The following is a 12,073-nucleotide window of genomic DNA, read 5'->3' as shown; positions in this document are numbered from 1 at the left end:
CTCCTGCCCCCCCTTGGTTTATCCCTTCTGACTTTCTCAGTAGGGTTAAATAGAGTTTTATATCCCAATGGATAATATAGCTACTCTTCCCTCTCAGGGTTGATTACACTGAGGGTAAGGTTTAAATATTACCTCTTAATGCTCTCTTCCTCTCCTTCTTATAATAGTATTTGTCCCTTCCCCTTCCCAAGCCCTCTTTGTGTGTAATAGATTATCCTATTTTTCTTATTCACTCAAGTTTCTCTTGGTGTCCCTTACTATTCACCCCCCTCTTTCCCAACCCCCATATCATCTTAGACCATTTATTATTCCACCCTCTCCCTATGAATTATTCTTCTAATTACTATAATAGTGAATACTATAATAGTGAATAGAGTTCACTACAGAGAATTATACATAGCATTTTTCCACATAGGAATACAGATAATTAGATCTTATTGAAGTTCTTAAAGAGGCAAATTTAAAAATTATGAGTTTTCTTTCTTTCCCTTCTGTTTCTTATTTACCTTCTCATGTTTCTCTTGATTTTTGTGGTTGGATATCAAACTTTCCATTTAGTCCTGGTCTTTTCTGTGCAAATACTTGGAAATCTTCAATTTTGTTGAATGCCCATACTTTCCCCTGGAAGTATATAGTCAGTTTTGTTGGGTAGTTGATCCGTGGTTGAAGGCCCAGTTCTCTTGCCTTTCTGAATATCATATTCCAAGCCTTGCGGTCTTTTAGCGTGGAGGCTTCCAGATCCTGTGTGATCCTGATTGGTGCTCCTTGATATTTGAATTGTCTCTTTCTGGCTTCTTGTAAGATTTTTTTTTCTTTTACTTGGATGCTCTTGAATTTGGCTATTATATTCCTGGGGGTTGTCTTTTCTGGGTCTAGTGTAGACGGTGATCTATAGATCCTTTCAACGTCTATATTGCCCTCTTGTTGTAGAACTTCAGGGCAATTTTGCTGAATAATTTCCTTTAGAATGGAGCCCAAATTTCTATTAATTTCTTCTTTTTCAGGAAGACCAATGATTCTCAAATTGTCTCTTCTAGCCCTGTTTTCTTGATCTGTCAATTTCCCATTGAGATATTTCATGTTTCCTTCTATTTTATCAGTCTTTTGACTTTGGTTTATTTGTTCTTGCTGTCTTGAGAGATCATTAGCTTCTAATTGCTCAATTCTAGCCTTTAGGGACTGGTTTTCGGTTATAATCTTTTGGTTTTCCTTTTCAATCTGGTCATTTCTGATCTTCAGTTGACTTGCCTCACTTTCTAATTGTGAAATTCTGCCTTTTAAACTGTTATTTTCTTGCCAGATCTCTTCCATCTTTATCATCATCTCAAATTTGAACTCTTCAATAACTTGTGACCAGTTTTCACTATTTTGGGAAGGTTTGGATGTGATTACTTGTTTGTTCTCCTCTGCTGTTTGCTCTGCTGTCTGGACTTTCTCTGTGTAAAAGTTGTCCAGTGTTACAGATTTCTTCTTCATGATCTTTTTCTTTTGGGGTTCTTGAGAATGGCTTGCCATTGTTAGCCCTGTGCCCTCTCAGGTTTTTCCTCACCCCCAGAGTCTGTTTGTGCTCTCTAGGCTCTTGAAGTCTCAGATCTCGTTCTCAGGGTCAAGCCTCCTGGTGGCCCCCTTGTTTGTTCCTCTGTCTGAGGCTCCTTTAATAGTTTCAGGGTGCTGTTTCCACAGTTGTGCACCCCTCTGCACTGGGTCCTCACTCAAGGTCCACTCCTGTGCTCAGTATCCGAGTCCGCTCCTGTGCTGAGGATCCATGGACTCAAGAGCCTGCGCTCAAGGTCTGTGTTCAAAGTCCACATGCGTTCTTTAGCCTCTTGGGGTCTTAAGTATTGCTGCTCTCAGGAACAGGCCCTGGTGACCCCAGGTAGCTGCCAAGGACTTAATGGGTGCCACAAGCTTGCTCTAGCTCTTGTGCACTGGCTTTGGCACTGTAGGTGGTATGGGGTGGGGGAGGGGGTTGCTCAACTTGTGTTTTAGTGAGAGCTATTTCACCCCCTTATAGCATGGAAATGCCCCAATTCCATGTACCTTCAATGCTGCGCCCTGTTGTGGAATCCCTTCATTCCTCTGGATTTGTTTTTATGTCTTCTTGAGGAGTCCTATATGTTTCGGTTAGGAGAGGTTGAGCAGCTGCTTTTTACTCAGCCTCCATCTTAACCAGGAAGTCCCTTTTTCTACTTAGTCTCTTTCTTAGAGAATGATGTTTTTCAGTAGGAACCTTTTCCAGAAAAAGATTGAAGAGAACTGGCTGGCAAGAAGGAATTGAGAGGTTATTCTAGATTATGGCTCTATTCATGATAACCTGTATTGTAGGACTGTAGGATCCTAAACTAATACTACGTAGTGAATCCTTACCTTCAGTGTTTCGTATAGAGCTGTTTGGGAATGAGGAAGGAGAGTGAGGTGGGTGGTGCTAAGATTGGGTTTGTGATTTCTGAAGCTTTAGCTTTCTTCCCTTTTGTTCACTTAGAGTCCCATAAGTAACCTCTTTCTTTCTTTTTCCCTTTCTAGCTGGACTGTGTCTAAACTGCTGGAGCCTGCAAGAGCTAGTCAGTAGGGACCCAGACAACTTTCTTATCCTTCTGGAGCAAATCCTACAGAAAACCACAGAGGTAAGGCTTAGCCTAAGGTTTGGGGTGGGGGTGGGGGAACCAGGTGAATTGAAAGAATTGATGTAAAGAATCTAGGGTATGAATCATTTAAACCTCAGACTTGAAAGTGACTTCAAAGACCCTTCAATTCAGTTCAGAAATAATTTTTTAAACACTTCCAACCATAACATTGTAGTAGGTACTAGAGAAAAAAATAAAAATAAAATAGTTCTTGCTCATGACGAGTGTACATTCTACTGGACAGAAACAATAGGTATATAGTAAAACAAATTGTATATATTTTGTATGTATGAATAGATTGGTGTAAAACCAACTGTTCTAATCTTCCTTCAGTAGTAACTGAGGCCACTGGGGTGGCAGTGAATAGAGAGCAGAGAATGTCAGGAAGATCTGAAAGTTCATTCCAGACACTGATACTTCTTCCCCCCCCCCTTTTTTTTCTTTTTTCTTTTAAACTCATATATTTCTTACCTGTGTAACCCTGGACAAATCACTTAGCTTCTGTCTGCCTTGGTTTTCTTAACTATAAAATGGGTATAAATAATAGCACCTACCTCACAAAGTTATTGTGAGGATCAAAAAAATGAGGTGATAGTTTAAATGTGCTTAGCATATTACCTGGCATACAAACTTCTTTCCCGAGATAATAAGTGAGCTGTCAAAAAAAAAGAGTCTAAAGAGAGATTTTAAGAGACCTGAATTTAACTTTTATTTTATAAGGTGTTTCTAGAAGAGACTGCACCAATCCAGGCTGGTGTTGTAGAAGGGGAAAGGGATGGTTAACTGACATGCTGAGGATCCTGCCCCACACTTAAAGTGTCTTTTCTTACAGCTAATAATAATGTCTTTGCATTATCTGTTATTGTTAATAAACTATATAGTAACATTCATACTTTTCTAAGACTATTTCTCCATGATATCTCCATATATCAACCAGAGTTTGATGCTGAATGAGGAGAAAGTATGTAGAAAAGAGATTTCTCTGGTTTTTACAAACTGGAGTGGGGACCCAGAGCTAATTAATTAATAAGAAAGAGTGAACATTTCTACTAATTGATGAGGAAATAACAGAACATACACCTTGTTTATTTTAGAACACAGGATGGGATTTAATAAGTAAATCATCCAGGAGCAGGTAGAGAGAGGTGAGGATTGATCTGGTTGCCAACAAATATACATAGCCCATTCCATGATAAGCTACAGTTGGAAAACTTTTCCCCCTTTCTTTTGGATGTTTTATATCTTCTTTTATTATATTATTTGATACATATAATTACAAATAAGTATTGTTTCATTGTCTATTTCTATATGTGCTACATATTCAGTATTTAATATTATCAATTATTTGATCATTAAAAATGAATATTTAATATTATTATTTTGGTAAATATAATTTTAATGTTGTAACTATTAAAAATGGAAACTTGGTTAGTAAGTATTATGAGTTAATAGGTATTAATTTTTTGATCTTTGGAATAAGTTCTAAGTGTAAGATCGAGGTCAATATAAAACATATAAATGAGGTAAAAAAGAGTCAGAGTGAAATAAAGTGATAACTAGCAGCTGAAACTACTCAACTAATATTTTGTGAATTTCCAGATTCATCAATCACTAACAAATTCTTGATAAGAGGATAACAAAAGCGAGAATCTAGAAATTGGCCTCATAACCATCCTCTGAAGAGGAAGAGTTAAAACAAAAAAAAATCTGGAAGATTTCACAAACAGAGGATTGCTAGTAGAAAAATTGAGAGGTAAATGTAAATTGGAGAAAGATGCTTCACCTGTAGATAATGAAAAGTATAGATTTCCTATGCCACAAAATTATCATAGGCCCCCATTAGTAATCCTTTCAGGACAGATTTTTGCCCTCTAGAAGTTTGATCTGAACCCAATATTGGTCTGAAATGAATATTGGTCATGGCATTTAATCTAATTTCTTGGGGTTTTTTTAAGGTTTTCATTATAATAATGTGGTGATTCTGCATGTAGTTTATCTGATTCTACCTTCTTCTCATGTATCAATTCATGCACATCTTCCTTTGTTTTCTCTGAGCTTCCAATACTCATCATTTCATATAGCACAATAATATTCCATTACATTCATAAGCTATAATTTGTTTTGCCTTTTGATGGCAAATTATTAAAAAGTACATGAAAGAATGATCCATATCAGCAGGTTAAAAGTTACATTTCACCTCATACTCAGCATTAACATAGATAACAAAGGATACTAAAATCAGTGTTGTAGGTATTATGGAAAGATGGGCACTCAAATGCATTGCTGATGAAATTGTGTATTGATCTGAGCATTCCAATAAGGAATTTGAGATTATACTAACAAAGTAACTAAAATATATATACTTTTTGATCTAGAGATTCCATTATTTGGCATATACCCCAAAGAGTTCAATGATTAAAAAAGTACTTTAATAAAGTAGGTGCCCATAAGTTGGAGAATAGCTAAGTAAGTTGTGGTATTTGAATATAATAGAATATTACAGTGTTATAAGAGACCATGAATATGATGAATATATGGGAAAATTCATCAACTAATGCAAAGCGAAGTAAGCAAAATCAGGCAATTAATAAACACAATGGCCATAACAATGTAAATAGAAAGAAAAGCAATAAAAACAACCCAAATGCTATAAATGACTGGCCCTAAAGAAGAAACAAGAAGATACCACCCAACCTACTTTATAGATTATGGATGTGGAGTACTACTATATATAATGTCATATTTTTTTTGATGTGTTGGTTAGTTTTTCTGAATTGTTTTTCCACATCTTTATCTAGTCTTTATTATAAAGGGGTGTCTGTGGGAGTAAGGAGGTTTACTTTCGGAAATATAGCTGATTTAAAAGCAAAAGATATTGATGAAAATTTTTTTTCCAAAGGGGAAGGAGGAAGTTGTTTTTTTTTTTTTTAATTTTTTTAAACCCTTACCTTTTACCTTGGAATCAATATTGTGTATTGGTTTCAAGGTAGAAGAGTGGTAAGGGCTAGGCAATGAGGGTTAAGTGACTTGCTGAGGGACACACAGCTGGAAAATGTCTGAGGCCAGATTTGAACCTAGGACCTCCCATCTCTAGGCCTTGCTCTCAATCCAATGTGCTACCCAGCTCCCCCCAGAAGGAGGAAGTTTAAAATAAAACTTTTAGAAAGGTTATCTCTAGGAGAAAAAAGGAAAAACATGGGGAGGCAGGCCATATGTTTAGAAATATCACAGGATTTCATGGAGATATACATGCTTACACACTATTGTCTTTGCTCTGTCCCTTCCTCCTTTTCTGTGCTTTCTTCTTCCCTATGGCTCTCTTCTTCTCCATCCTCCTTCCTCAACTCTCTCCAGACTCGCTTTCTCCCTTTCTTCTTCCCCTCCCCTATAAGTTTGGTTCACTTTCTTCTGTCTCTCCTCTTTCCTACAGGTCCAAGAGAAATGCAGCTATGATCTTCTGGCTCCCTTGGCTCTGCTTTTCTACTCTACTGTTCTTTGTGTAAGTTCTGAGGTGGGATAACACTAAAACCTCTGAAATCTGACCATAATTTTGCTCAGTCTAGGTCCTGCCTCTTCTGCAAAGGGATATCACTGCTTACCTGATTATTCATTTGAAATTATCATCTTGGGGGCAACTGGGTAGCTCAGTGGATTGAGAACCAGGCCTAGAGACAGGAAGTCCTGGGTTCAAATATGACATCAGATACTTCTGAGCTATGTGACCCTGGGCAAGTCACTTGACCCCCATTGCCTGGCCCTTACTGCTCTTCTGCCTTGGAACAGTATTGATTCCAAGGTGGAAGGTAAGGGTTTAATAAATAAACAAATAAACAAACAAACAAACAAACAAATAGCCATCTTATATGGAACAAAAGTCAAGGTTTAGTGTATAGGAATTGGCTAAAAGTAATGAGCTCCACTTCACAAAGTTTTTTGTTTGTTCATTTTTTAGCAAAAATGAGAGTTTACCTGTCCATGTAAGATTTATTCCATGCAGAGCACTTCCCTTTGGAAACATTATATATACTTCACCAATACTGTTGCTCAGAGCACTATTCCCTTTATGGTACCACTTTTAGATCCACTTTATCAACCATAGGAGAAAATCAGTCTTGTTCATTTATAACCACACCTCTTTCACCCTCAAGCCTAACTTGGTTGTCTATTGCATTTATCACCCTTGACTCTTTTAGCCCTTTTTATAAACAAATCCACCCTCAGAAGGTGAAATTTGCTAATGTTCATTAATTTAACCATGATTAAACACTCAGCTAAGAGTTGGGGAATCCAAAGGTGAAAAACAACCTAGCACTTGACTTCGTTGAGCTTACAGGATACTAAGAGAGATAACATTTTAAGATGTAGTACAAAGAACACTGTATATGTATTCAGAAGATTTCAGTTCAAGTCCAGCTCTGGGACTTAATAGAATATATGGCTTTAGCCACTTACTTAACATCTCTGAGACCTAGCACTTGGGCCACATCATCACATGATGAAAGCTTAGAATACAATTCCCAGAGAGGAGTCATAGATGCTGTCCAAGGAATAGCAAGATTTCTGGATCATCAGCTTCTCATGAGAGCATCACAAAAAGCTTAAGCCATTGGAATGATTCAAATTCCAATGAGTTTGAATAAAATAAAATAGCTAATATTTACTTAGAGCCTTACTCTTCTGCCTTTAAGTCAATACATGGTATTGACAGAAGGTAAGGGTTTAAAAAAAAAAAAAAAAGAAAAAAAAGTTTGCCCATCACTGAACTAGACTATCCATCTGCCTCTGTTAATTGTACCTAAAATGCCATTTTATACATCGTCATGTACATCAAGACCATCTCACCAGAAGAAGTGTCCTACTTGTTCCTATTTTATTTGCTACTGCTTTACTGCCATCCCACTTCTGAGATGACTTAAATTTCCTTGATGGCATGTTTGTTATTTTGAGGAATTAGTCCTAAAAGGAACTCTGATCTCCTCTCCTTTGTTTTGTCATTGTTCTCTTCCACACTCCAATCTTGTTCTAATTCTGACTTTCTTCTCTACTTTGCTTCCTTCTCACAGACTCCACATTTCCCACCAGATTCAGATCTCCTTCTGAAGGCAGCTAGAACCTACCACAGATTCCTGACCTGGCCCATACCTTACTGTAGCATCTGTCAGGAGCTTCTCACCTTCATTGACGCAGAACTCAAGGTGCCAGGTATGTAGGTGCCAAGGTAGCAAGGGAAGCTGCCAGGGAAGATATTCCTGGGCACTCATATTTTGGTTTCTGAAATGGCATCCCTCCTGAATATTAACCAGTTACACTCTTCAGCTACTTCTCCTGCAACTTTGAGCCTGACTGGGAATTAGTTTTCCTTAGGGTTTTTTTTTCTCCCCAAGCTTCTTGGAACACAGACATTGATTTTAATTTGTGAAAAGTTTAAAGCCTCTAAAGATAAGAATAGAACCAGAGGAAAAATTAGTTGAAGGTGAGGATGAAAAACCGGAAGAAGAAACACCACCATATTTTTCTTTTTTTTCCTTTTATAGATAACCTTTTTAAAAGTTTTCTCTAAACTTCCTCCTTCCCCTCTGAAAAACCAGAAATTGATGTCCTGGGTTCAAATATGGCCTCAGACATTTCCTAGCTGTGTAATCCTGGGCTACTCACTTAACTCCAGTTGCCTACCCTTACCACTCTTCTGCCTTGGAACCAATACACAGTATTGATTCTGAGATGAAAGGTTTAAAAAAAAAAAAGGAAAAAAAAAGAAATCTTATTACTTCCTAGTGCTTTCTGGGACTTAAGGGGAAAAGGTTTATACTGATAAAGATTTTAACATCTTATATTTTTTCCTTTCACGCCAACTTATATAGTAAATTTTGAAACAGAATCCTTAAGAATTACTTGGAATGTGGATATGATTCTCTATTGTTGATTGTTTTTCTAGACTTTGTCTCTAAAAAGCTTTGTTATAAAATGTACATATAAACTTGTATTTTTAAAATGTGCTATAGTGGAGAAAATATAGAGCACTTACTCTGGAGTCAAAGGACTTAAATTCAAATCTTAATTCTAATGTTTACTGTGGTGACTTTGGCCAAGTCACTTAATTGTGGAACTGTAGTCCATTTGAAAGAGTGCTAGAGGACAGGTAGGTGGATCAGTGGATAGAGACTTGTAGATGAAAGGTCCTGGGTTCAAATCTGGTCCCAAATGCTCCCTAGTTGTATGATCCTGGGCCAGTCACTTAACTCCAGTTTACTACTTTACTACTGTTCTGCCCTAGAACTAATACTTAATATTAATTCTAAGACAGAAGGTAAGAGTTGTTCTGTTTTTTTTTAATGCTAGATTTTTCATCAAGGGTCTTGGGTTCAAATCTTGCTTACTATCTGGTGACTTTGGGCAAGTCAATTAATTTTGGAATTGTAGTTCATTTGAAAGAATGCTGGATGTGGAGTCAAATGGTGTGGGTTCAAATTTTGGTTCTATCAGTGAATACCTGTATGACCTTGGGTAAGTCACTTGACAAAGTTGGATTGAATAGCCTTTGATGGCCCTTCCAGAATGATAGTCTTATGATTTTATCTGAATGAAGGTAAGGCCTAGTTAAAGGTAATATTATTCACATGTAAAGGAAAAAGTAATTCTTTCTACCTGTTTTTATATCTTATGTCAAAAGCTAAATTATTTGTAATCTTACCTTGGGAGCCGAATTTTTTAGGGAAGTTACCTGTAACATAGATATGATTCCGTATATTTGCTTAAGTTTTCTAAATTTCAGCATTTAGAACATAGTGCTATACCCTATCCTAGTTCTTAATTTGATTTAGTACTAACCTTGAGCAAGTTGCAGTTAGTCTCTCTTGGTTTCAGTTTCCTTATTTTTCAACTGAAGTGCTAGAAACATTAGAAAATCTTTAAGTTCTCTTCTATCTTTAGATATATAAACCTGAAAAAAAAATCAGGAGATTTATATATAATAGCATATAAACAATCAAGATAGTTCATCACTCTGATAAACTTCACTTTCCTCAGGGACATATATACCACTCCAGTTCAGATTAAGACACACCTCCACCTCCACATGTGAGAAAGAACTAGGGGTTTGTGAAGACTTCAGCAACTTTCTCATATGTCTGCTTTCCTTTGGGACTCAGACAATCCACATGACTTATAGTACCAGCAAAGATATGGGTTTGGATTGTATCTGGTCTTAGCAAATCTTCCTTCAGAGGTCAAGGTCTGGACCCTCATGCAGAAGATGAACCAAGATACTTTAGAATCATAGGACATCGCAAAGCTAAGATGGCAGAGTAGAAAAAGCACAACATCTCATGTCTCCAAGCATTCCCCACCAAACGACATTTAAAAAATTGCTCAAATCAAATTCTGGAGTCTCAGAACCAACAAGAGCACAGAGTGAGATATTTTTCTGTCCAAGACAACTTAGGAGATCAGAAGAAGAGCTCTATGACACTGGAGTTAGCATCGTCCCAAAAAAGGTGTACATGAAGGTGATGCCAACCATGAGACTTGGCAGTTTCAGCCCATGGATAGTCAGGGGATTGAGTAACTGGCCAAAAAGAGATTATAACACTAGGAGCAGGATAGAGTGTTGTTTTGCAACTCTGTTGCCCACTTCTGGGTCACAATTCAAAAGTATAGAAAAAGACTTTTGATTACAAGGAAGCAGAGTACCTTCGGAGCAATAGCGTTTGCTCCAAACATAGTGTTACCCTTCCCTGATAAGGATCAAAGTGGAGACCAGGAGAACAATGAACACACTTCCCCCCAGATCACACTACCCAGGAAGCACCTGGAAGCACCAAAAACTGCCAGATCTCTAGAACTAGTTCTGAAAACAGAAGTGCAAAAAAGCACTTGGAATGGTGATTCCACTCCCTGGTTGAGCAGAATCCAACTTTAAAATAAAGTTCAGAGTAAAAAAATAGGCTTAAAACATGAGTAAACAACAAAAAAAGAAATTGACCATAAAAAAGACAATTTTAATATAGCTACCAGCAAAGCCTCAAGGAAGAAACTGTGATCTAGACATAAGTCCAGCAAGAATTCCTAGGAGAGCTAAAAAATGGTTTTGAAAAATCAAATAAGAATGGTAGAGGAGAAAATGGAAAAGAAATGAGAATGATGAAACAAAACTATAAAAATACAACTATCAGCTTGGTAAAAGAGGACCAAAAGAAGGCTAGAGAAAATACCTTACAAAACAAAATTGGGCTTATGGGAGAAGATATATAAAATCTCACTGAAATAATAATTCTTTAAATAATTCCTTAAAAATTAGAATTGGGTATGTGGAAACTAATGACTTTGTGAGATGAGAAACAATAAGGCAAAGTCAAAAGAATGAAAAAAGTCAAAGAAAATATGAAATATTTCATCAGCAAAACAAATGACCTGGAAAATAGATTGGGAAGAGATAATTTAATGATTATTAGACTACCTGAAAGCCAGGATTAAAAAAAGAGCCCAGACATCATATTATAAGAAATTACAAAGGAAAACTGGCCTTATATCTTAGAACTAGAAGATGAAATAGAAATCAAAAGAATCCATGGATTCCATTCTGAGAAAGATCCCAAAATGAAAACTCCTGGAAATCTTATAACCAAAATCCAAAGTCCCCAGGTCAAAAGAAAAATAAGGGAACAACTTAGATTCAATGGAGACACAGTGAGGATCACACAAGATTTTGTAACTATCACCTTAAAAGACCAGAAGGGTTGGAATATGACATTCTGGATGGCTAAGGAGCTAGGATTACAACCAAGAATAACCTACCCAATAAAGCTGAGTATAATTCTTCAAAAGAAAAAAAGATATTTAATGAAATAAAGGGCTTTCAAGCATTTCTGATGAAAAGACTGGAGATTAATAGAAAATCTGACTTTTCAAATGCAAGACTCGAGAGACCATAACAGTGAGACTCAATAAGATTAAACTGTTTACATTCTTATATGGAAAAATGACAATGTAATTCCTAAACCCATTATCATTATTAGGGCAGGTAAAAGGAGTCTACATAGAAAGAGAGCAGGGGTATCAATTATGTTGAGAAGATCTGTTTTAAAAATTGGGGGATAACACAATGGAGTAAGGGGGAAAGGAGAGGAAGAATACAGTATCTCACGTGAAAGAAGCACACAAGAAAGAGCTTTTATAGTGGAGGGGAAAACAGAGGAGAAGAGCAGATAATACTTGAATCTCACTCACATCCGAATTGGGTTCAAAGAATATATATATTTATATTCAGGTATAGAAGTTTAACTTACCCAACTGTGGAAGGGGATGAGACAAAGGAGGGAGGGAAGTGATAATAGGGAGGGTGGAGTAATGGAGTATAATCGACTATTATCAATAACAAAAACAACAAAAGTCACATGATTATATCAATCAATGTAGTAAGTTTTTGACAAAATGGAAAATCCATTTTTATT

At 36.7% G+C, this 12,073-nt stretch overlaps 1 protein-coding gene across 2 annotated transcripts in view; it reads left to right on the top strand.

The window, feature by feature from the left end:
• PIK3R5 (phosphoinositide-3-kinase regulatory subunit 5) overlaps nt 1-12,073 on the top strand; it is a 60,892-nt gene that overhangs the window by 13,259 nt on the left and 35,560 nt on the right. For both annotated transcript variants that reach the window (XM_044672769.1, XM_044672768.1), the window contains exons 2-4: nt 2,524-2,624; nt 6,055-6,123; nt 7,688-7,826. In XM_044672769.1, the coding sequence (XP_044528704.1) occupies nt 2,524-2,624; nt 6,055-6,123; nt 7,688-7,826 (309 nt within the window). The remainder of the gene's footprint in view (nt 1-2,523; nt 2,625-6,054; nt 6,124-7,687; nt 7,827-12,073) is intronic.

This window comes from Gracilinanus agilis, chromosome 4 (assembly GCF_016433145.1).
Source record: "Gracilinanus agilis isolate LMUSP501 chromosome 4, AgileGrace, whole genome shotgun sequence".
In the NCBI taxonomy this organism is placed as follows: Eukaryota; Metazoa; Chordata; class Mammalia; order Didelphimorphia; family Didelphidae; genus Gracilinanus; species Gracilinanus agilis.
Note: the sequence above shows the minus strand (reverse complement) of the source record. Positions and strands in the feature narration are given on the sequence as shown.